Source organism: Tupaia chinensis, unplaced genomic scaffold (genome assembly GCF_000334495.1).
Source record: "Tupaia chinensis unplaced genomic scaffold, TupChi_1.0 Scaffold000415_1, whole genome shotgun sequence".
Classification (NCBI taxonomy): Eukaryota; Metazoa; Chordata; class Mammalia; order Scandentia; family Tupaiidae; genus Tupaia; species Tupaia belangeri.
In genome coordinates, this window is record NW_006159920.1 from 3,725,302 (window position 1) to 3,750,629 (window position 25,328).

Below are 25,328 nucleotides of genomic sequence, written 5' to 3' on the forward strand. Positions count from 1 at the left end.
AGCCCGCGTGGGCTCCTGCGGCTGCCACTGCATTTGGAGCAGCCAGGCCACTCGCTTCCTTACCATTCTTCCCAGCGTAACTGCGGTTGAAGCCACGTCCATTGACTTTTGGTAGTGAGTCTGCATCTGTCCCATGAAAGAGGAGTTTCTCATTCATTGTCTGGCCATTTTTGGCATCCATTGTTTTTTTCATGGTCTGATATTTACTCCAGAGATGTGGATTCTGGATCCTCTCAATCTGCAAATTAATAAAAATATTCTACCAGTGCCAAGAGTACTTGCCAAGATTCAGCAAATGTGCCATGATCACTATTTCCATAAACAAAAATTACACTAAACAGCAAATTCAATGCCAGATGGCAGCTTTCTGCATTCGGAAATCCTTTTAGATCCAGTGTGTCATAAAAGCAGTCATTGGAAGGAACACTGGTTTAATTTTAGCACCTTTTAGGCACCAAATGAGAACGATGTTTAAGACCTTTCATATATATATTTGTTCCTATGTATCCATGACAGATGAATGAAGAAAGACGTATGCACACATGTGAGAGTGAGAAATGAGAGAGAGAGAGAGAAACACCCTCTAGATCTGGTCATGGTGCAATCCCCTTCCTCTATCAAGTCCTCCAGATGAATCTTGGAGTTCACATGTCTGAACTGTTCCAGGCTGACTAGGCCAAGGATTCAAATCACAGTCACCATGTGGACTCTGGCTTATCTTGAGAGGCATTACCACCATGGTCACATGAGAAGGAGAAAAAGAGAGAGAAAGACTTCATGCTATAACCTACCCCCTACTTCAGCCAGCCCAGATCATGGGCATGTGCTCCCAGTATGCTCAGGGAGGTCCTGGGACATGAACCCAGTACCTGTCCCATGTGAGTCCAACTGCATTACCACTGCACCACCACCTGGCCCCGAATGTTTCGGCTCTTATGCCTCATATACAACTGTTTTGTTTTGTTTTTTTTTTTTTGAAAAGTTTTATTTTATTTTTTTTATTTTTATTTATTTATTTATTTTGTTTGCTATAGGGAGTATGTGCTTGCCAGAAAGACAGAGAGAGACAGAGAGATAGAAAGCAAGAAATCACCCCTCTGGGGGATGGCCACGCCGCAATCCCTTCTCCTCCATTCTCCTCTCGGGATCTTTGGCACACACACACACATGCCCGGCATGAGTTTAAGCCTCTGAGTCCGGAACTCGAACCACGGTCGACCACATGGGAGTCCAGCAATATAGCCATTATGCCAACTGCTGGTCCCTCCAACTCTAGCGTTTTACATATACTCTCTTAGCAGCTCTTGTAGTCTACCTGGCTTTGACACTTTGCCTCTCGCTGCCTCAGTCTTTCTGGCATACCAGTTGGCCTACCCATGTTCTAACTGTGGCAGAAGCATCAGAGGATCTAGGCAAGAAGGAAATTAATTAGTGAAAATTAATCTCCAGTCCAGTTGGAAGAGTGGGACATAAATCCTGATGGAAGGGAATCTGGCTATGGACCACAGTGGCCATGCTTTGACCAGACTCTGGGTGATGGCCTCCAGGGCTGCGGTGAAAATTGCTTGGGTTCTGGATTGCAGATGAGCCTCTACGCTCTGTCCCGGGAGGGCTGGGAGCAAGAAAGGCGTAAGTAAAAGTTCCATGTTGTCAGAATCTTTTCCCATTCTAGAGAACTCTTAGACCTAACACTATTATCTGCCTTTGTTTGGTTCTTTTTGTTTTGTTCAGTTTGGGGCTTCCTAATTTTAATAAAAGTACAATTCATCCTCCAGTTCAGAGTATCAGCATTTTGTTGCTCTGATTTACGGTTTTATTATTTTCCCTTTTTATTCTTTACCTCCAGCTAAGTTTCTAATCTTTGAACTGCCACATCCATTTTGTTTCAATTTACCTTAAATTTAATTTAATTAAAAGTCTTCAATTTTTTTCTTAGAATTTTGCCAATTTTTTCATTTTCTTAGATTTTATTTCACTCTTAAATTTTAAACTGTTTCTTACTCTTAAATCTTCATAATCACACAAATGAAAGGACTATTTCAGGTAATTTTTTTTAAGAGAGGTTTTTGCAATAGGGTGCATAACTCGCTGGACAGAAGACAGAGAGACAGAAAGCAAGAAATCACACCCAGGGGACTGGCCATGCTGCAATCCCTTTCCTCTGTTCTCCTCTTGGGATTTTGGGCATGCATGCACATGCACCAGCGTGAGTTTTAAGCTGCCCAGTCTGGGACTCAAACCGTGGTCGACTACATGGGAGTCCAGCAACGTAACCTTTATGCCATCTGCTGGTCCCTATTTCAGGTAATTTTTTAACACAATTATATGATTCGGTAGTCTAGTGGGATAAATTCTGAGGTCAAAAATATTGCAAATAAATCTTAAATTTAATTGGCAAGCCTGGATCCCAACTGTGTGGTTTGATTTCTGAACCTGGTGGACTGGAAAATATGTTAGGCACGTGTATGTGCTCAAAACCCTGAGAGGAGAAAGGATTGTGGCATGGTCATTCCCCCGGGGCGGGCACTTTCTCATTTTCCCTCTTTCTCTTTGTCTCTCTCCAGTGAGTGTATGTATCCTATGGCAAATTAAAAAAAAAATGAATTCTAGAAAATCCTTTAGTAGGTTTGTTATCAGTAGCAAATTTGTGATTATGATCGATTACTTGTATCAGACCAGTCCTCTCACCAAAAATTTCTAGAAAAGCTAGAAAAAAATCTGTTTGAAGCCAGAAGGATTCGATGAGCCAAGATTCCAGAGAGAATGGAAGTACAAAATGAAATGTTGAAGTCAAAAGACAATGGAATAACTATTTCAAAGTGCTGAAAGAAAGTAACTGCCAGGGGACCAGCAGATGTAATGTTTACATTGCTGAACTCCCATGAAGTCAATCACAGTTCGAGTCCTGAACCCGGTGACTTAAAACTCACGCCAGGCATGTGCGCCTGTTTGCCCAAGATCCCCAGAGGAGAATGGAGAAGAGATTGTGGTATGGCCATTCCCCTGGAGGGCGATTTCTCGCTTTCTGTCTGTCTCTCCCTCTGGCCAAGTGCATACTTCCTATAGCAAAAATCTCTCTCTTAAAAAAAAAAAAAAAAAAAAGAAAGAAAAAGAAAAGAACAGAACTGCCAATCCAGAATTCTATACTCAGCAAAAATTTCCTTCAAAAAATGAAAGTGAAATAAAAGCATTTTTGGACAAACATAAACTGAAATAATTTATCACTACCTGATTTGCATTAGAAGAAATACTAAATCCAGATGGAAAATGATCCCAGATGGAATCAAGAAGGATTGAGGAGCAGTAGGAGGAAAAAGTAAATATGCTGGTTAAGTGTAAATATTGTATAAACAAATTAAAATGTTTTATAGGGTTCCAAATAGATATTGAATTAGAGTACATATTAAAAGTAAGGCAAAAGGAAGGAGGGGGATAAATGAGACTTGAGGTATTTAAAGATCATTACATTGGGAAATAAGAAATACATGAACAGAACCGGAACCAGCAGTTGGCATAATGGCTGTCACTGGACTCCCATGTAGCCGACCACGGTTCAAGTCCTGGACCCAGTGGCTTAAACTCACACCGGGCTCGTGTGCATGTGTACCTAAGATCCCGAGAGGAGAATGGAGAGATGGGATTGCGGCATGGCCATCCCCCACGGGGGGTGATTTCTTGCTTTCTATCTCTCTGTCTCTCTGTCTTTCTGGTGAGTGCACATGCCCTTCAGCAAGAAAACCTCTCCCCCCAAAAAATGGAAAGAAAGAAATACATTGACTTACATTAGCATTTACTAAGTCAAGGATGCACATTGTAATCTCTAGGGTAACTCTAGGGTAATGAAAGAACTGTAATAGAGTGGGGACTAGCAGTTGGAGTAATGGCTATGTCACTGGACTCCCATGTAGTCGACCACTGTTCAAGTCCTGGCCCCGGCGGCTTAAACTCACGCCAGGCGCGTGTGCGTGCGTGCCCAAGATCCCAAGAAGAGAATGGAGGAGAAGGGATTGCGGTGTGGCCATCCCCCCGGGGGGTGATTTCTCGCTTTCTATCTCTCTGTCTCTCTCTGTCTTTCTGGCAAGTGCACACACCCTATAGCAAAAATCTCTCAAAAAAAAAAAAAACTGTAATAGAGTGTATAACCAATAATTCAATGGAGGAAATGAAGTTGTTGGAAGATGTGGAGACATACTAACCAAATACAGTGTATGAGCCCAGACTGAGGTGGGGGTGGAGAGAGTTACAAGATTTTTTGAGTGGGGCAGCAGGTGGCACGGTGGTTAAGGGTACTGGACTCCCACATGGTCGAAGGCAGTTCGAGTCCCAGACCTGGCGGCTTGCTTTCTTGCCTCTCTCTCTCTCTCTCTCTCTCTCTCTCTCACTTTCTGGTCAAATGAAAATATGTAAGGTTAAATGAAATAATTCTTAAAAAAGAAAAAAGATTGTTTGAGCAACTGGGGAAATCTGAATATGGACGCTATTGGACAATATTGAATGCTCATTTTCTTACAGGTACAATGGTATTTTAGAACTTTAAGAGAAAATCTTCATTCTTAGGTGATATGTGCTAAAATATTTAGGGGTAAGTCATGACATTTGCAACTTTCAAATGCTTCAGTAAAACCTGAGAGAGAAGAGAAAACATATGTGGCTTAATTGTTGACTCTAAGTGGAAGGTCTATGGGTAGTAAAAATTTTAATCATAAGACATAACTGCCATGTAGGATAATAGACCACTCATTTTTCATGTTGGTGGTCTCACACCCTAGGGACTTCCACAGAGGCACAGAGGTGCCTTAAGAACTGCCTAATTTTGCTTTGACATGATTCATACACTGAGGTTTTGCATAAAGATTTTACTAGGAAAAAAGGTTCTACTGTGAAAACGCGTTGGCATCATTCCTCTGTCAAGGTCCGCCAGCACACTGCAGGCCTGCCCAGGGCCCATGCAGACGCTGGACGTTCACCTCTGCTCAGTCTGCACGTGGCCTCTCATCACAATGCCACACAGCATGACCAGTTGGCCATACCTGGGACTTAGCTGAACTTGCTCATTACCTCAGAACTAGACCATCAAAGAGGGGCATTACCTGAACTGTACTCGGTTCTCAAGTTATTTTTTCAGTCAGGCAGCTGTTTTGCTCAACTAGTTACTCACAATGGGCACATGTTCATGTGTGCCCAAATCCCAGGAGGAGAATGGAAGAGAAGGGATTGAGACATGGCCATCCCTCCGGGGGGAGGGGGGGGTGGTGATTTCTCACTCTCTCTCTCACTCTCTCTGTCTCTCTCCTCTCCAGCAAGCGCACACACTCTAAGGCATAAAACCTTTTAAAAAATTCTCCAAAACTTGATCTCTAAGAGAAATCTCTCTCAGGAGTTAATCTTGCTATTGTGAAGAGATGTGAGTCTTCTCAAATGATTTCTTTTCCATTTGTGGATATTATTGGTGTTTACTTCTTTGCTGTGTCTATTAGGAAACAGAAATAAATCTGTAACTATCTACGATTTCATGTTGTGTATTTCTGTGAACCAGCAATGCCTCCGTATTCCTTTGTTTCTCCTACCCTCCTTTTCTCTCTATCCACTTTTATTGATCTATTTTATATGAATGTAGGGCATATCTTTGTAAGATACTTCAAGTCATTCTTAAATTATTATAGGCTTAACTACATGAATAAACAGAGTTCTGCAAAAACAGAATAAGGGAAAATTTGCAGAGAAAGAAAATGCAGGCCTATTGGCAGACTCATTATTATGGATGAAGGAAAAGTATTCACAGATCCCTGGCTTTATTCAGAAGGTAGCGGAGAAAGAAAGGAGACGAGAACAAGAGGAGAAAGAATTACTTATAAATGATGAGGTAGGTTTTAGAGAAGTTGACTTAGCAATTTGATATTCAGGTGGTTTTTTGTTTTGTTTGTTTGTTTGTTTGTTTGTTTTGTACCCAGGAATATGTTCTATGAGAATATGAGTCAAAAATCCTGGTTGGTAATGTTGATTTGGGAATTATCAAAAAAGAAATAATAGCTGAATCCAAGAAGGGTAAAAACATTCCTTGTTCAAGTGCAGAGACAGAGACCAAAGTATGTAAAGATGGAACTGGGGTTTAAAGGAAAAACAGATACCAATGATAATGAAAGGAAAATAGAAGGAGAAAAAAATAATCAAAATATTATCACTACGAAGTCAAAGAATAACATAACTTCAAACAGCAGTATCAATAGCATTTTAAAGTGGAAGATGCCAGATTAATCAAGATGAATAAAAAGGGACCAATGGATTTATGTAGAAGTGAGCAGTGTTGACCTGTGGACAGTGGGGCAGGTGAACGTAATCCTACCTGTGAGACCTCGAGGCGTCTCCTTGTAGTGTTTGCTACTTATTAAATCCCACTTTGAAGCCATATAATTGAACTTTTATTAGTTGACTTCACAAAGTAAATATGGCGTGTCATTGATGTTCTAACACCATACTATAATCTAGTATTATAATAACTGACATAAAATTGTTAATCTTATTGTCTTAATAATTATGGTGATATGAATAGACTCTCGACTCTAAAATCTAATTACCATAAAAATTCCAACTCTGAGTTAAAAACCGTGATAGGAAATAAATGAAATGTACAGTTGTGTGTCACTCCACGATAGGGATACAGTCTGAGGAACACGTTAGGTGATTTTGTCATGTGACACAAACCTCGATGATACAGTCTACTATACACCGAGGCTATAGGGTATAACCATATGGGACCGCCATCAGGTATGCCACCTGTCATTGAAATGTCATCATGAGGCATGTGACTGTATTTATATGGGACCATGACACCGCCTATGTCCCCCATTAGGAACCTCCATGTTGGCGGAAGGCTTACCTTCTCTATGTGGAAGTTTGAGCAGGTCTGGTTGAACTTGCTTGCCACATTGTTGTATTCCGGATGACTAGGCTGTAGCTGAACCACACAGAGGTCCTGCTGCTGCATGTCAGTCCAGTGCGAAGGGAGGTCGACTGCAAGGGAGATAGATGTTTGAGATTTCCTTACACATTCCCTGTATGCTTTGAAAAACTGAATTAACATCTGAGTTCTTATTTTACAACCTCCTAATTTAAAGTGACAGGTACTCTTCATGGCCACTTGGGTGATGCAGTGGTAATTCAGTGCTTCCTGATGCTGAGGCCACATGGGAAGGCTCTGAGTTTGCATCCTGAGACCTCCCTGTGGCCGTTTGCTGCCTGTGATCCTGGCTAACTGAGGCTGTAGGTAGGGTCTTGGTATGAGGACCCTGCTGGGGTTACTGTCTCTTTCCTTTTGTCTCCTTCTCTCCTGGGAAATACTAATAAACTTTTCAAAAAAGTCCCTTATCTTTCTAGGAAAATGGTTTTCAAAGTGTGAACCACAGAGAACCTAAATTAGAACCAACTGGAATTCTTATTTTGAAAAATAAAAAGGGACCAGCAGGTAGCATAAAAGTTAAGGTCGCTGGATCCCATATGGTTGACTGCACAGTTCGAGACCAGACCTGGTGGCCTGAAAACACCTGGGCATGTGTACATGCATGCCCAAAATACTAAGAGGAGAATGAAAGAGAAGAGACTGTGGTTTGGCCATCCCCCCCACTGGGGGGGGGTTGACTTATCACCTTCCCTCTTCCTCTGTCTCCAGCAAGCACACGTATCCTATAGCAATAAATAAATAAATTAAATAATAAAATAAAAAGGGTTGGTCCAGTGGACTTGTGGGTAAAGGAGCTGGATCCTACATGGCCAACTACAATTTAAACCTGGCGATGACTTGAGAAACAGGCTGGCTGTGGGTGCCCGAATCCTGGCAGGAGAGAGAAATGGAGGAGGGGTTGCAGTGTGACCCCCCTCCACTGGGGATGCTTTCTTCCTCTCTGTCTCTATCTCCCTGTCTCTGGCTAGCACACACAGATATCTGACATCGGAATCTCTGAGCAGTGGAGCCTCTGTGTCTGCATGTTAAGATCATGCTAAGATTGACAGACTGTTGATGCAGTATAACTTACTTGTATTTTCTGTTCAGGGTCTAATACATCATAATTTAATGATACATATCTCTCTACAAGGTTTTCAATCTTTGCCATTGTTTCGTTATGCATAAATTGTTCCAGACCTCTACCCACCACCACAAGGAAATCCATGTCTATGTTTTCATTATTCTCCTCAGTGTTCTTAAGAGGTGGGTGGGTCGTAGAGGTTTTGCCGTGTGACAGGCTGTGGCAGTACTTCTGTCTTCTCTGCTTAAGCAATACTATACATGATTTGCCAGGTCCCCAGAATTGCTCGGAGTCTGAGGAATTCGTTCATCTCACAGAAGATGAATACAGTATACTGAAAGCCAATGTACCAGTTTCCAGTGGGGGACTGGTTCAAAGGCAGGATGGGCTGTCTGCGGAGGACAAGCATTCCCTTCTTGGAGAGTGGATCCAGTCAGAAACACTGACAGCTGCTTCCTGAGGTGTGTGTCAAAGAACCTTCTGCTCAGGGCAGAGATGACACTTGAGTACAGGCTCCTGACCCTTCCTGGGTTAGTCCAGACACAGAGAGGGCACATGCCCTGACCAGATGGTCTTTTCTATATTCTCCCTTTACCCTTTTGTTCTAGAAAACCTTAGGCCATTTTTCTTCTAAGTCTGTGGTTTTCCCTCCCCTGACCTGAAGCAGTCATTAACTCGCCGGCAGAACTGGCTCTGGGAAGTTTACACAGTGGGCAGTAGGGACAAATGGGCAGTCTGGCCACTGTTACCATCGCGGTGGTTACCTTCGGGTGGTTGGGTGTATACGTGTTACATTTCCCAACCACATTCTTTAGGCTTAGAGATCATGTTCTCTAGTTTATTCCATTAGAGTTATTTGAATTTTATCTACTCAGAATTTTTTTTTTTTAGAGGTTTTTGCTATAGGACGCGTGCGCTCGCCAGACAGACAGAGAGAGACAGAAAGACAGGAAGCGAGAAATCACCCCCCAGGGGGGATGGCCACGCCGCAATCCCTTCTCCTCCGTTCTCCTCTTGGGATCTTGGGCACGCACGCACATGCGCCCAGCGTGAGTTTTAAGCCACCGGGTCCAGGACACGAACCATGGTTGACTATGTGGGAGTCCAGCGACATAGCCATTATGCTAACTGCTGGTCCCTCTACTCAGAATTTTGAGGTATTGGGTTGTTGGCAAAGTTGTGATGTATTTTTTCTATGCAAAAACGTGTTGTGACTTCTCCAACAACATAATTTGTACAAAACCATGTTAAGTTGAAAACAGGGATCGAATAATGGATGACAAGCATGAAAGTTTAACTCACCTTCTAATTTTGTGAGGCGCTGAAGAGGTAAACTATCTCCTCTTGTGTCTGTAGCAGTATGTGTTTTCAAGTCCACTGTGTAGCTCCGATTATTAATTTTGACACCAACTGTCTCTTTCTTTGTTCTCTTTGCATCTTCCAATAGCAGATTGGTTACTTTGTCAAAACTATGAAAAGTGTTATTAACATTATATTGCCATTCTATAAATTCATAGATATAGTCCGCCCGGGATTCTTGTTCTTTGGCCAATCTAACTCTCTTGATCATTTCCTCAATTTCATCTCTTGCTTTCATCACATCTCTGCTAATTCCCCAAACCTCAATCAAAGGTTTCGTGACGTTCAGGGAAATGGTAATATTTAACTTCTTCTGCAGGTCATTCAATTCCTGATATTCCTTCTCATCAAAGTATTTGATACACTCATCGACACTGGTGTAAGGCAACTGTTCCTTTTTAATCAGTTCCTGGATCCAGGAGATAGTATTTTCCACAGATTTTACATTTTCACCACACACTTGGAATATGGCTCTTTCTGTTTTCTTTTCCAAAACCAAAGGATTCTTTTTTGGGGGGGGCTGCTTTTGAAAGCCAAAAAAGGCTAAAAATAAAAGAAAGATTTCATATTTCCAATCCAACACCAACATTAGGAACATGAACATCATAAAAATGTACAACTCACATGCTACTTTAGACATCATAGATGGTTGTGGAGAAACCTGAGTCCCTTCTCGTTTTTTCATGTTGGCATAAAACACATCCAATATCTGAGGCTGAAAGATAACAACTTTAACTTTTTTCACAGATTGGACTTGCCCTTTCTGGATAAAATCTTCAATGGCATCAATCATGTCTTCAGCAACCTTATCTGAGTCTTTCTGGGCACTTCCTGGAAAAGCAAATAAATAAATAAATTGACTAAAGAAAAAAATTTAAAAAGATCCGATTGTAAAAGCCTAAGGAATACAGTATTCAAATCCTCACAGAATAAACATCCACCGCCCAATTCTTGCACCACTAAATTTTTTAAAACAAATGCATCAGCAAACACTTTTGAAGTCCTAGATGCAATGGAGATGTTTTTCTTGTTTTTGTTTGTTTTCTGCAACAGGATACATACACTCAGAAAGAGTCAGAGAGAGGGAAAGAAGAAAGCTCCTAAGGGGACACAGTCACACTGCAATCCCTCCTCCTCCATTTCTCCATCCTATTGGAATTGGTCACACACATATATGCGCGTGCGCACACACACACACACATGCCTCGCATACATGCCCATGACCTAGACACAAACTGTGGTCAGCCATGTAAGATCTGGCTCTCTATGCACAGGGCTTAACCACTATGCTACAGGGTCAGCCCCACCGTAGGGAGTTTTTGTTTCAGGAAGTCAGGAAGCCAACAGCTCAACAAGGAACAAAGGCCCCAGAAACCTGACTTCTGGTCTCTGATGTTCACATCTGCCTTATTCAGCTGATCCCAGCTCACCAGGTTCTTCCAATCCTGTTATAGAAAACAGGTAAATTTCCTTCTTGTCTCACTAGTGCCTTCAAAAGAGCCATAAAAAGTAGAATATGTCCATGTATGTTGAAATGACATGGCTTTAAAGAGAAAAACACTTTGAGGGGGCAGTGGGCAAAGGGCTCAGTCATCACTTGCTTTTATGCATGTATCCTTATTCTCCCAGATCTCTTTGGGGATCTGATTTAAACTAAGCTAATTGTGTAAGACACCTGGAGCTGTAAGCTCTTTGTTATATTCTCTAATGCTCTGCACACAATCTCCAGGGAGTCCTTCTCCCTACACTCAGTGAGATTTTGGCTAACCAGCAGGATTCAAGGTAGCCATCCTGAGCAGATCCTTTCCTATCTTCAACATGCTCCAGATCCTGTTTTCAAGCCATGAAAGCCTCAATAAGACCACACAAGATCACTTTTCAACCATAGAAGTGGTCCCGTGTGGTGGCTGGCAAAAGCACATGGTAAGTCACGCAAGTGTGACCTCACAGTGAGAACCCACCTGAATTATCCATGTTGATGGTACACACCATCATTGCAGAAAATGAGAGTAGACTTCTTTGACTTAGCTATGTAGACAATTGGGGAATGGAGACAAATCTCATATAAAATTAACCAAGAGGGTTTATTCCATTTTCCTATTGATGATCAAGGGAAGAAGGAAATTTTTCTTTGCAAAGCTGTGTTTGCCTCCATGGTTTTTAGAAAAGTTTAAATGGAAGCGTTCAGATCCATTAATTTACTCTTGATTGATTGGGTCATCAGGAAAGTCAGGACTCATTTTTGCATAGAAAACTACATCCTGATGTTCCTGATGACCTAACACATCTATCATGTTCCATTACAGTCAAGATGTTCAGCTAGGCACCTAGCCGGATCCAGAGGATGGGCCATGTGGGCACAAACAGGTTTGCAATGGGTGAAGTATGGAAGGTTGAGGGAAAGGCTATGCCAGGTAGAACTGTGTGATAGAGGCATGATATGTTGGGTCTGATTTTGAGAAAAACAGATCTGGAGGATTATGAAGAGGTGCTCAATCAGAGAGCCCATGTCTAGATAGGAAGTCGTAATAAAAGTTTAGGCAAAAGACAAGAGTGGAACAAACAAAGGAGACCAGAGTGAAGAGCAGGTTATAGGCACTGAGGAGATATTTAGGAAGTAAAGTCAGGAGGATTTAGTGACCAACTAGGTTTATGCCTGGCCCTCCCTCCCCCATCTGTCCCGTCATGGAGCACCTTGTATTGCAGTTGTTTATTTACATGACTGTCTCTCACCCTAGGTTAGGTAACTCCTTGTGGACTGGACTCTTCTTTTTAAAAAAATTTTTTTAAAACTCCCACATGGCTGACTGCAGTTTGAGTCCCAGATCCAGCAGCTTGAAAGTCACACCGGGTGTGCATGAGTGCCCAAAATCGCGAGAGAAAAATGGAGGAGAAGGGATTGCAGTGTGGCCATCTTCCCTAGGGTATGATTTCTCGCTTTCTGTTTCTCTCTGTCTCTCCAGTGAGTGCACATGCCCTATAACAAAAATCTCTCAAAAAATTATTTTAAAAAAATTTTTGCTGTAGGGCATGTGCACTCACCAGAGAGAGAAATAGAGACAGAGAGAGAAAGAAAGTAAGAAATCACCTCCCTACATCTCTAAAAGCGGAAGGTCATGCTGCAGTCTTTTCTCTTTGGGATTTTGGGCATACACACATGTGCGTGGTATGGTTTTCAAGTCACTGAGTCTGATACTTAGACTGCACAGTCAGTTTTGTGGGACCTAGGCACTGTAACCTCCATGCCACCTGCTTGCCTGGCTAGACCCTTTTCTTAATCATCTACATCCAGTGCCTAAACATGGAGCCTGGCACATGTAGGTACTCAGCAAATGTCTAATCAAACTACTTAGTAAGTTAATAAGCATAGGAATGATAAAGAAGGTAGAGTCAAGGTTCTAGATGGAAGATGATGTTTTTCACATAATTGAGCATATAAGAGGAAGTGTGGATTTGGTGGAGAAGACAACGAATGGGAGTTGGGAGTTTGAGTTTGAAGTGTTTGCAAGTGCTGTTGCCCACCCATTCTTTCCCCTTATGCAGGTGTCTGTGAGACCCAGGGAGAGAGATTCCCTTGCTGCCAGAAAACTGTCTTGACCATAGTCCCAATTCAGTTCAGAAACACCACTAAGGGAGAAAGCTTGCCTGTCTGGTAGTCTAAGAACCAGCTCAGCGGTCCTTGACCCTTAAAGATAGGTCTAGAGAATAAGTAGGGAGAATCTGCTAACTGATTTATTTGCACTGACCAGAAATGCTACAAGATCAGTGGAAGAAACAACAGCATTGCCTTAACTTAGGAACACAACATGTGCACATATTTCTACAAAACTAAACTCCCTCCTTTACTTGTTTCTTTGTTTGATTCTATCTAGGGACTCCCTGGGGAGGACTGTGCCTCTCCTGGCTGCCTGCTCCCTTGGCCTAAATTAATTTAAGGTGGATACATAAGACTAGAGCTCAGAAGAAAAAGCAGATGGAGACAGAGACTGAGGAGTCATTGCATTGGTGGGTGTCCATAAAAAAAAAGAAAGAAAAAGAAAGAAGAAAGGATAAAGAACGAAAAGAAGGGGAAAGGAAGAAAGAAAGATGATAGACAATAAAATGTTGGTTCCTCTTCTAGGAATAGATATCTTAAGGGGAATGGATATAAGGGGAATGAAAACATAAATTATACTTTTAGAAATAAAAAAGAAGTAAAATAGACATAGAATTCCATCTAGACACATGAGGAATGGTAGAGAATTAAATAAAGCAAGATACGAGTTAGAGCAGCAGAAGAAGGCCAAGAAAATTACAGGAGGCTGATCTTTATTGAGGCTGAACTTTGGACAGCCTAGAATGCCAGTCTAAGACACTCAGATTTCCAAGAAACACATGACAGTCCATGCTGAATGTTGTCTCTCTGAGACTAGTCAACTCTATTCTTTTTTTTTTTTTTTTTTTAAATTTCTAGAGGGTACATGTACTTACCAGAGAGAAAGAGAAAGCAAGAAAGGCTCACTCATAGGGAGTGGTCATGCTACAATTTTTTCTCCATTTCTCCTTTTGGGATTCTGGGCATGAATGCATATGTGTGTATCTTAAGCTACTGGGCCCAGGACTCCAACAGTGCAGTTGGCCATGTAGGATCCAGCTGCCTCAGCTGCTATGCTGCTGGCGGGTCTTGGACCCCTCCATTCTCCTCCATGTCTGAGACTGCAGCTCTATTGAGATCAAGCAGGAATTTTTTTTTCTTTTTTTGGAGAGGTTTTTGCTATAGGGCGTGTGCGCTCACCAGACAGAGAGAGACAGAGAGAGACAGAAAGCGAGAAATCACCCCCCAAGGGGGATGGTCACGCCGCAATCCCTTCTCTTCCATTCTCCTCTCAGGATCTTAGGTACACACGCACACGCGGCCAGCGTTGAGTTTAAGCCACCGGGTCCGGGACTCGAACCGCAGTCGATTACGTGGGAGTCCAGCGACATAGCCATTACACTAACTGCTGGTCCTGAGATCAAGCAGGAATTTAATTCCTGGGAACACAGCCCAAAGAGCATCATCTAACTAAGGATAGCCAAAAGTCATATTTTTTTAATATAAAGAATGATACAATCATTACATTGTCTGAAGAAAACAAGAAACAAAAACAAAAACCAAAAAAGCAAGTAAGCTGACAAGAGAAAGGTAGACCTGAGTTTCTGACCCACCAGACTCTGGTGACCAAGGTTCTACACAGGGATGACCTAAGGTCAAATGACAAGGCCCATTGTTGAGCTGAGGACTGGAAATCCTCATCTGGGAGCCAGCTGAAATGAGGTGGAAGTTGATGCACTCATGTTCTCCATGGAGAGGGGACAGAAGGGAAAGTTAAGGGCTAAATAATGAAGGTATTACAGGGAAGCAAAGAGCAGGAAGGTACGGAGGGTTGACAATGAAGGGTGTTCTTTCCACCCTTCTTTTCTCCTCGCCCTTTCCTTCTTTCTGTCTCTCTAGTATTCAACAATCACTTGAGTTTTCTTCATTTGTTTACTTAAACCATCCACAGGTTTTGTTTGCCCCTTGGGGATCTGCCTTGAGTAAGGAAGCTGTCCATTCCTAGAGTAACTGTTGTTGCCTTCACGCAGACTCAGCATTAACTACATTAATACCCAGCCCCAGAACTAAAGCAAAGTGGATGTTTTGTGATTTACGCTTGACAAGCAGAAGCTACAAACCTGTCCCAATGGCTGGGAAGCAAACTGAGGAGTAATTCTGTTTCTCACACTCTCGCAAAACACAGGAAACCGACAACTTGACGTCATTTCCACCAACAACATGAATGATTTTCTTGCACCTCAATAATCCACCTTCAGTAATTATGTAGTCATGTTTGCCCTGTTGAGCTGGAAAACCGATGAAAGAATGCAAAATTAGATGCTGAATCTACCATTTGATTTTTTAGGAGACAAAATTGTGGCAGGCAGCAAGGCTATAGGGGCGAGGCAAGATGGCGCTCAGCGGAACTGAGCTGAGTTATTATTGAGATAAACAACCTTGAGGAAGTGGGATGGTAGAGGCATGTTGCGCACGGGGACAACTCATGCCACCCATCAGTTGTATGGAAAGAGTCTTCCGTACACGTGTACAGAACCCTGATTGGCTTAGGGACCTACTTAAGGCCAAGAGGGAGGAGGAAGGACGTGTACAGAACCCTGATTGGCTTAGGGACCTTCCGTACACGTGTACAGAACCCTGACTGGCTTAGGGACCTACTTAAGGCCGAGAGGGAGGAGGAAGGAGGGAAGAAGAAGACTGTAAGAAGCCTGGGGTAATAAAGCGTTCTGGAGAAGACCTTGTCGGCGTCATCATTGAAGCGACACAAAATGTCTGATTTGGCATAAGGATTTTGTGAATTAAAAACTCCTGAAATATTATCTTATGGGTTAGAGTCTCTTTTTAACTATGAGCTTGCTTTTCACTTTTAATTCTGTGATTGGAATTATTTGGCAAAATGTATAATTTTAAGATTAATTGGTTGTCTCCCCAGTCCCAAGACTTTCCTTAGTCTCTCTACAGCCTCTTATATTCAGTCTCCCACCTAACAAACTAGGACCAAAAATTAGCATTGTGCCTTACCTAGTCTAGAACACTCCGCTTCCACATTTTGTCCAGCATTTTCTAAAATTGCTTTGGAGACTCCTACATGAGAAAATCAAGAGAGTAACAAAGACAAAAATTCACTATGGTACATTTGGCTCAGAAAGATTGCTTCATTATCTAAATACTGTTCCCTTTATCAAAGGAATCCTATAACCTGGGCATTGCTAATAACAAAGAAGAGAAATTCATAAAACAACTGTGACAGATTATGAGAAACCAGGTCGAAATAATTTCCTAATTGTTAATGAACATCAATAAGCAGAAGCTATATGGTAGAGATCCACCTTCATGGGATCAGCCATGTTAACTACCACACCAGTCAAACTCATCCCAAGAAAGTACCTGCTTTGAGAGTAAAAGACTTTGATGTTGAATTTACAATCACATCTGCTGCTTCTTTGGTGATATCTCCAGAGGCCACCTGGAAGGTGATGGGACCAATCTTCATTTCATGCACTCCCAAATTAGGGCTAGAAACAGCCCCATAAAAATCTGGAAATAGAAAAGGTGGAGTCAAGAACCAAGCCAGCAATGGTGAGACTCACGCAGGTCTCATGCCCTCCACGCGTGCCCCCTCATGTAGGTCTTCCTTCCTCTCTCTCTCTTTCTCTCTCTCCTCTCTCACCTTTAACCTTTACTATGGCTCTGACTCTGAGCCCCAATAATGGAGCTTTCTGAAAAAAGACTAGGAAATATAAAATATAGCAAACACAGACTCTGATGCTGGCCAAGATGTCTTCCACTGAGTATGACTAACCCCCAAAGCCACTACCTGGGAACTCCGAACAGTAAACAACAGCAGGAAGATTGGGAAAGGCAGTCAAAGCTTGAAGAAGTAACCTATATCAGGGACGTTTCTTATTTTGCTTTATTTTTATTTTTTTTTCTCTTTTTTTCTCCTAGTGTCACCCAAAGAGCTGCTTTGCTACAGAAGTGCATCATGGGCAAAGGCACAGCAGTCCGTGCTCGTGGCCAAAGGACCAGGAAAAGGGGTCCCTGGGAGCAGAAGAGTATGGCAGGGAATCCTTTTTTCCACACTTTTTCAATCAAGGCCTTTTCCCAGCGTGGCCCCAGTTGCAGAACTCTGCACTGGCACTACAGCGGGCTAACACTGAGGGACACTCTGCATTGGGGCCAGAAGACTAGAAGAAAGGGCCCCTGTGGCCTGAAAACTGTAGTTTCGTGGATGAGACATCCATGTGGTTTCTCACTTTCTTGTCTCTCTGCTTTGCCCCAGGGCAGCTCTCTCATGCAAAAGTGTGAGGCAACACACCAAGCAGCTTATACTCAGAGAGAACCCTTTCTTTCTGGCCCGAGGACCTGGAAAACAGGTTCCTGCAGAGTGGGAGGGGAATCCTAGAAGTGAAAACTGGAGGAGAGCATCAGGTGTGCAGGGCAGAGCCACGGCAGTAAAGCAAGGCCTTGAGAACTGCACTGAAGTTGGAACCCCCAGGCGAGCCAGACCTGCAGGTGCGCTTGCTGACTGCCTGCCGGCTAAGCGAGCAGACACTTGCATTCTCCAGAGGGTTTTAACAGGACCTGAGTCTCAACATAATACTCAAAATGTCTAGCCTGCATTACAAAACTCCATTAAAAAAAAAAAAAAACGAAAACAAAAACAGGAAAATGATGACCAACTGTCAAGTATAAAGACAATCAATAGATGCCAACCCCGAAGTGATCCAGATTTTGGAATTATCGAAGACTTTCAATTATTTGCTGTAACTAGGATTGATTCAGTCAAAGTAAACACATTTGAATGAATGGAGATGATTTGAAATGAGTGGAAAAATAGGAGCTTTCTGAAGAGAAACTATTAAATACACACACACACCCGAATGGACATTTTGTTAGTGTAAAATGCAATATCTGACGTTTAAAATTCACTGGAGGGCCAGCTCATGGTATAGTGGTTAAAGCAGCTGGATCCCACATGGCTAAATATGTGGATGGAGTCCCTGATACAGCGGCTTGAAAAACACGCTGGATGCGTATACACGTGTGCCCAAAATCCCAACAGGAGATTGGACAAGAAGGGCTTGTGGTGTGGCTATCCCCCCTAGGGGGTGCTTTCTCATTTTTCTTCTTCTCTCTCTCTCTCTCTCTCTCTCTCTCCAGCAAACCCATGCACCTTACAGCAAATTTAAAAAAGGAAAAAAAATAATAATTGGGTTAGTTCAGTAGCATAGTGGACAGAGAAAAGAGTCGGTGAACTTAAAGGTAGAGCAGTGTCAACTCATCAGAAGGACAGAGAGAAACATCACTGGCGAGTGTGGAGGGTGGAGGAGAACTTCTCGGAGCCCTCCGGGACATTTCCGGACAGCTCAGCACCCACATAATTGTAGTATCTGAGGACAAAAGGCAACCTGTGCAGAAGGTATCTGAAGAAATCATCATTTTTAAATTCCCGAATTTAATGAAGGACATACATTTTTAGATTTAAGAAGCCTAAGTGATCCTCAAACAGAGAAACTCAAATGCATCAACAGCAAATTTGACAGAGGAGAATTGGTTGGTATTATCTCTCTAAAAGTGTCTATTCTGGAAAGCACATATCACATTATCCTTAGAAAACAGTAAACTCACCACTACTTAAAAACACATTATATGGATGATATAACTCAGCCTGCCTTCTCTTTTGCTACAGATACATAAGCATGGCCAAGGTGTTGCATGCTCGGGAGCATGCAACACAATTTAGTATCTTATTTGTAATTCATTGATTTTTTTTTTTAAATAAAAGTCATCACTACCATTTTTCACCTGTCACTGAATAGTTACTTAGCAATGAGAAAAAATAAATACAAAGCTTTACCAAACCTTGTGTACCTTCAGCCTTGGGAGTTTTGTCATTAACGACCTTGTTATTAGCCCTTCTGGCAAATTCATCCGAAAATGCCTGGAAATAAAAACACAGTTTTGACCATTACCCGCCTCAGTAGATGAATAAACTTGATTCATCAGGGCTTGTGGCCGCACATGCATACTTACATATGTAAGAGAAAATAATTCTCAACTAGTATTATACTTAATTTCATTGTAGATTTTTACAGTTATAAAAACAGGACATTGTTTGTACAAATGTGTCCTACGTGGAGTCAGCAGGTGGTGTGGAGGTTAAAATGGCTGGATCCCACATAGCAGGCTACGTGGTTTGAGTCCAGACCTGGCTGCCTGAAAACACGCTGGGCACATGTGTGTGCATGCCCAAAATCCCAAGAGGAGAATGGAGGAAAAAGGATTGTGGCATGGCCATCTCCCCTGGGAGGGGGGGTTGATTTTTTACTTTCCCTCTCTGTGTCTCTCTTTGGCAAGTGTATATGCCTATGGAAAAAAAAAAATTCAAACACACATGTGTCCTCTGAAAATTATCAAAGATGTGAACAAAGATATAAATACAGGATATTCATTAGAGTATTACTCATGGTAGAGAAAAAAATAAAACAACTCAAAAACCCATCAGAGAAACAAGTAAGTTTTCATATATTATGTACTAAAATATTTAGCAGTCATTAAAAAATCTATTTTGAAAGAATATTTAATGAAATTGAACAACCTTCATCTTATACTATTAATTTCAATAAGAATATTAAATTACATATCATGTAAAAACACACACGTAGTGGGCCAGCCCCACAGCCTAGGAGTTAAAGGAGCTGAATCCCACATGGCCAATTGTGGCTCATATCCTGGCCTTGGTGGCTTGAAAACTATGTTGGGTATGAGTGTGTGTGTGTTCCAAATCCTGACAGGATAAAGAAATGCAGGAGGGATTGTGGAAGACCACACCCCATTGGGGAGTACTTTTCCCCCCTACCTCCCTCTGTCTCTCTGGCAAGCTCTCTCTGGCAATTGAAAAGCCACAAATATAGAAGACTGGAATCATATATAACTAAAGAATTTATGCATTTTGTATTGTTCAAAATTTCCACAATGTACATGCATTACCTTCATAAATCACCTCCTTCTTCCTCCTTGTAAAGAAGCAACAGAGAATTTTGTTGGAAAGAAAAAAACAAATAACATGTTGGCCAACTACTGATGGGAGGAGGACCTGGAGAGACCAAGGGCAAGGGTCTCAGACTCACAGCCTGCAGCAGCCAGCCAGGGAAGGTACAGGTGTAAAGGTGCACTCCTTGGCTCAGAACTAGGGAGCACCTGCCACCCAGCCACAGCGAAGCGTTCTAGGCAGTAATCTATGTCCAGTACCTCGGAACTTTCCAGTGTTTCGGTCACAGTGAACATCAGTAGTTTTATGTGACATTTTAAGTTTTTAAATATGTTATTGACTAACATTTAAAATTAGCCCTTCTGGCAAATTCATCCGAAAATGCCTGGAAATAAAAACACAGTTTTGACCATTACCCGCCTCAGTAGATGAATAAACTTGATTCATCAGGGCTTGTGGCCGCACATGCATACTTACATATGTAAGAGAAAATAATTCTCAACTAGTATTATACTTAATTTCATTGTAGATTTTTACAGTTATAAAAACAGGACATTGTTTGTACAAATGTGTCCTACGTGGAGTCAGCAGGTGGTGTGGAGGTTAAAATGGCTGGATCCCACATAGCAGGCTACGTGGTTTGAGTCCAGACCTGGCTGCCTGAAAACACGCTGGGCACATGTGTGTGCATGCCCAAAATCCCAAGAGGAGAATGGAGGAGAAAGGATTGTGGCATGGCCATCTCCCCTGGGAGGGGGGGTTGATTTTTTACTTTCCCTCTCTGTGTCTCTCTTTGGCAAGTGTATATGCCTATGGAAAAAAAAAATTCAAACACACATGTGTCCTCTGAAAATTATCAAAGATGTGAACAAAGATATAAATACAGGATATTCATTAGAGTATTACTCATGGTAGAGAAAAAAATAAAACAACTCAAAAACCCATCAGAGAAATAAGTAAGTTTTCATATATTATGTACTAAAATATTTAGCAGTCATTAAAAAATCTATTTTGAAAGAATATTTAATGAAATAGAACAACCTTCATCTTATACTATTAATTTCAATAAGAATATTAAATTACATATCATGTAAAAACACACACGTAGTGGGCCAGCCCCACAGCCTAGGAGTTAAAGGAGCTGAATCCCACATGGCCAATTGTGGCTCATATCCTGGCCTTGGTGGCTTGAAAACTATGTTGGGTATGAGTGTGTGTGTGTTCCAAATCCTGACAGGATAAAGAAATGCAGGAGGGATTGTGGAAGACCACACCCCATTGGGGAGTACTTTTCCCCCCTACCTCCCTCTGTCTCTCTGGCAAGCTCTCTCTGGCAATTGAAAAGCCACAAATATAGAAGACTGGAATCATATATAACTAAAGAATTTATAAAAAAAAAAAAAAAAAAAAAAAACTTGCCAATTGTAAAAAATACAGTGTTAAGAGAAAATTGATCACAAGATCCCAATACTTCACTTTTTAACTTCTAATTTGTTAATGGCTGGAATGGCTAAGAAGGCAGTGATTACTGAAGAAAGAGGCTGGGGTAGGTATTCGAGTGTTAATGAACCTGTGAATTTAACTTCCAAAATCATCACCTTCTTCCTCCTTGTAAAGAAGCAACAGAGAATTTTGTTGGAAAGAAAAAAACAAATAACATGTTGGCCAACTACTGATGGGAGGAGGACCTGGAGAGACCAAGGGCAAGGGTCTCAGACTCACAGCCTGCAGCAGCCAGCCAGGGAAGGTACAGGTGTAAAGGTGCACTCCTTGGCTCAGAACTAGGGAGCACCTGCCACCCAGCCACAGCGAAGCGTTCTAGGCAGTAATCTATGTCCAGTACCTCGGAACTTTCCAGTGTTTCGGTCACAGTGAACATCAGTAGTTTTATGTGACATTTTAAGTTTTTAAATATGTTATTGACTAACATTTAAAAAATAGCCCAGGGCTCCAGCAGATGGCGTACTGGTTACACCACTGGACTCCCACATGGTTGGCTTGTTTTGAGTCCTGGAATAAGTGGCTTGAAACTCATGCCAGGTGTGTATGTGTGTGTGCCCAAGATCCCTGGAAGAGAATGGAGAAGGGATTGCAGCATGGCCATCCCCCCTGGGGGGGGGGTGATTTCTCACTTTTCCTCTCACTGTTTTTGTCTCTTCTCTCTCTTTCTTTCTCTGGCAAGCATATGTACCCTAAGGCAAAAAAAATCTTTAAAAAAAAAAAGCCCAAATAAAGTACTTGCAGAGCCACATTCAGACCACAGGCTGACATTTTGCAGCCTTTGTAATAATCGACTATAAACATTTCAATTAATTGTGCTGATTTTTAGAAAAATTTAGACCAAAGTCTGTCTTTAAAGTTTTAAGAGGACAAAGTATAACAGCCACCTGCAAAGGACCAATATTATTTCAAATAGCAGTAAAGATAACTGTACAAACTAATCCTTTTTATAAAACAGTTGCAGACTGGAGGGCTGCCAGTGGCATGGTGGCTAATGCACTGGACTCCGACAAGGCTGGCCACGGTTCAAGTCCTGGACCTGGTGACTTGCCTTCCCACTTCTCTCTCTCTCTCTCTCCTGCTCTGGTCAAATTAAAAACAAATAAATAAAGTTAAATAAAAATAATTCTTAAAAAAAATAGTTGCAGAGCACTCTGAGTCTTTGGGGGGATAAAAGCAATGAAGACGGGTTGCACAATGTTGCAGAGCACTCTGAGTCTTTGGGGGGATAATTGCAATGAAGACGGTTGCACAATAATAGCAAGATGTGAAGGTTCCGGTCTGCGCCACAGGACTCAGCCATTCATTCACTCGAAACCGCTCAGCATGTCATGCCTCTAATTTAGTTCCCTTTGTGTTTTTAAAACTTAGCTCTCAAAGTAATTATGATTTATAGGAGAAAACGCATGTGCTACATACCCTGTCCCATGATCCACATCAGCTCCCACAGTGCAAGTCTAGAGAGCTTATTCAAGGGCTTTTAGTGAGCAGAAATAACTATCGTTAGACTTGACAAGTAAATGGGCCACGAATTTTACTTGCAAGGTTTTGCTGACTAATTAGCATTTACATTAGAAGTGCTTGCTTCCGAAGAACTTATAGGTACTGTCTAGATTTAGGGAAAATAAAAAGTATGACCTAAACATTCAGATGGTCCAATGATCCATGGACATCCCTTGGGTTGCTGGCTTCAATCTATTTGTTAAATTCTTGTAATATCATGGAACATTTCAAACATGTAATACCATCTACTCTGCTGGACCATAAAGACCTGAAGGGCAGAGATAATGGCCTAAGTGCCTCTCATTCTCACATAAGGCTGAGAGTCCAGTGGCTCACCTACAGATGACGGCCAGTGAATGTGACCTGACTGACGGACCCTCTAGAACTGAAAATGGTCCCAACTCTCCTCCTCGCTTGGAGATGTGTGATGCATTGCTCCTACACCCTTCGCTTGCATATCATCCTGACATTTTCCAATTCATAGTGCCACAAATGTGTTTTTATATTATGTATTAGAAATTCTATGTCCCTATGGGGGAAAAAATCCCATAGATTGAAAGAATCTTAAGGGATATGTCAACTCCACTGAAAATTGTGACTTTTTTGCATTCAGACACAAAGCTGTAAAAACAAAATAAAATATTTATGGGATACTTGGATATTTGAACATTGACTTGACAATTGATAAAGGAATTATTGTCGATTTCTTTTAGGTGTGATGTAGTATTGTAGTTGTGTTACTTTTTAAAAAAGAGTCCTTACTATTTACAATAAATACTAAATTGTGAATAAAACTGTATGTCTGGAATGTGCTTCAAAATAATGAGGGAGGAAGGGAAATAAATAGAGATAGATCTGAAACATCTGAGCCAAAATTTGACCATCGTTGAAGCTGAGCGATGAGTACAAAGAAGTTCACTGTACAATCATGTCTACTTTTGTACACGTTTGAAATTTTCCTGTATAAGAAGTTAAATTTGGGGAGGAGCCAGCAGATGGCATAATGGTTATGTCACTGGACTCTCACACAGTAGACAGCAGCTCCAGTCTTGGACCCGGAAGCTTAAAACTCAAGCTGGGCATATGTGCATGCATGCCCAAAGTCCTGAGAGAAAATAGAGGAGAAGGGATTGCAGTGTGCCCATCGTCCCTTGAGGGTGATTTCTCGCTTTCTGTCTTTGTCTCTCTCTGGTGAGTGCATGCGCCCTATAGCAAAAACAAAAACAAAAACAAAACAAAAAAAACCCACAAAAACAAAAACAAAAACCACTTTAAAAAAGAAGAAATTAAATTTTTACTATGTCTATTGCTTTTCTTGACATTTGTCATGTTATAGTCGATCTGTGCTTTCCTCTTACTTTCCTGCATGGGAAATACATGAGAGAAACATTCTATGAGACTAAGAAGACATTTGGGGACTTTAGGTCTCAGTTGCCCAAATTATCAGAAATGAGTGAAACCAGACCTGAATATTTTCATAATCACTCGGGTGCAGCATAAAGAAAACCTCTTGCAAAGCTGTCAGTTGATTCTTGCTACTAAACTTGAACACTTCTGAAATGATCAATTCAGCAAATACGGTTTTAGGAAATCTCAAATTTCCTGTTCCTATTGCCGGAAATGCAATTGATTTGAAGGACAAGCTCTCGGTGATCTCCAAACATTGGCTGATTATGTCTTCCATGACCTGAAAAGCAGAAAACACACCCTTATACATCCTAGCAATGGGAGGTGTGGCAAAAGAACAAGAACGTAGCAAGTCTGTGGTCTCAGTGTACTCCTTTTTACTCTCAACACCAAGTTCTGAAAAGGAAAGAAAATGACAGGAGAAGACAAAAGGAAAAGAGAACATGAGAGGCCCTCCAAAACGATTCCAACTTACTCAGCAAGGAAGGAAAGAGGCAAAAGTGACTGATCTTAGTCTTCATTCTCTTCCAGTCTCCAGGCCCTCCTCTCACTTTCTTCACTAAGGAACTAGTATCTTCCATAACCTGAGCCCAGTAATTACTGAGCGTGATCATGAATCTATATTATTAACCGGGACTAGGGGAAGTTAGCTAGAGCTGAGAGAAATGGCCATAATGATGGAACCTGCCCAAACTGTGTCAGTACTGGGCTGGCACTGTACACAGCAGTAAATACTGTGCCCTGGGAGCTGGATCTCACATGGCCAACCGCGATTCGAGTCCTGGCACTGGCATCTTGAAAAACATTCTGGGTGCACGTGTGTGGGTATCCAGATCCTAAGAGTGTGAAGAAATGGAGGAAAAAAGGATTATGGTGTGACCACATCCCACTGGTGAATGGTTTCTCTCTCTCATGAACATATGCACCCTCTGGCAATTAAAAATTATTACAGAAGAGAAACAGACAATGT

The 25,328-nt window shown here is 41.8% G+C and overlaps 1 protein-coding gene across 3 annotated transcripts in view; it reads right to left on the minus strand.

Moving 5' to 3' along the window:
* The window catches only part of PARP14 (poly(ADP-ribose) polymerase family member 14), a 55,660-nt gene that overhangs the window by 4,707 nt on the left and 25,625 nt on the right, over window positions 1-25,328 (minus strand). For 2 of the 3 annotated variants that reach the window (XM_006154587.3, XM_027774221.1), the window contains 9 exons: window positions 24,417-24,638; window positions 18,820-18,898; window positions 16,342-16,491; window positions 15,976-16,038; window positions 15,075-15,242; window positions 10,005-10,211; window positions 9,324-9,923; window positions 6,878-7,011; window positions 64-238 (listed from right to left, as the gene is read on the minus strand). In XM_006154587.3, the coding sequence (XP_006154649.1) occupies window positions 64-238; window positions 6,878-7,011; window positions 9,324-9,923; window positions 10,005-10,211; window positions 15,075-15,242; window positions 15,976-16,038; window positions 16,342-16,491; window positions 18,820-18,898; window positions 24,417-24,638 (1,798 nt within the window). The remainder of the gene's footprint in view (window positions 1-63; window positions 239-6,877; window positions 7,012-9,323; window positions 9,924-10,004; window positions 10,212-15,074; window positions 15,243-15,975; window positions 16,039-16,341; window positions 16,492-18,819; window positions 18,899-24,416; window positions 24,639-25,328) is intronic. The other variant, XM_027774220.1, reaches the window with a different exon arrangement.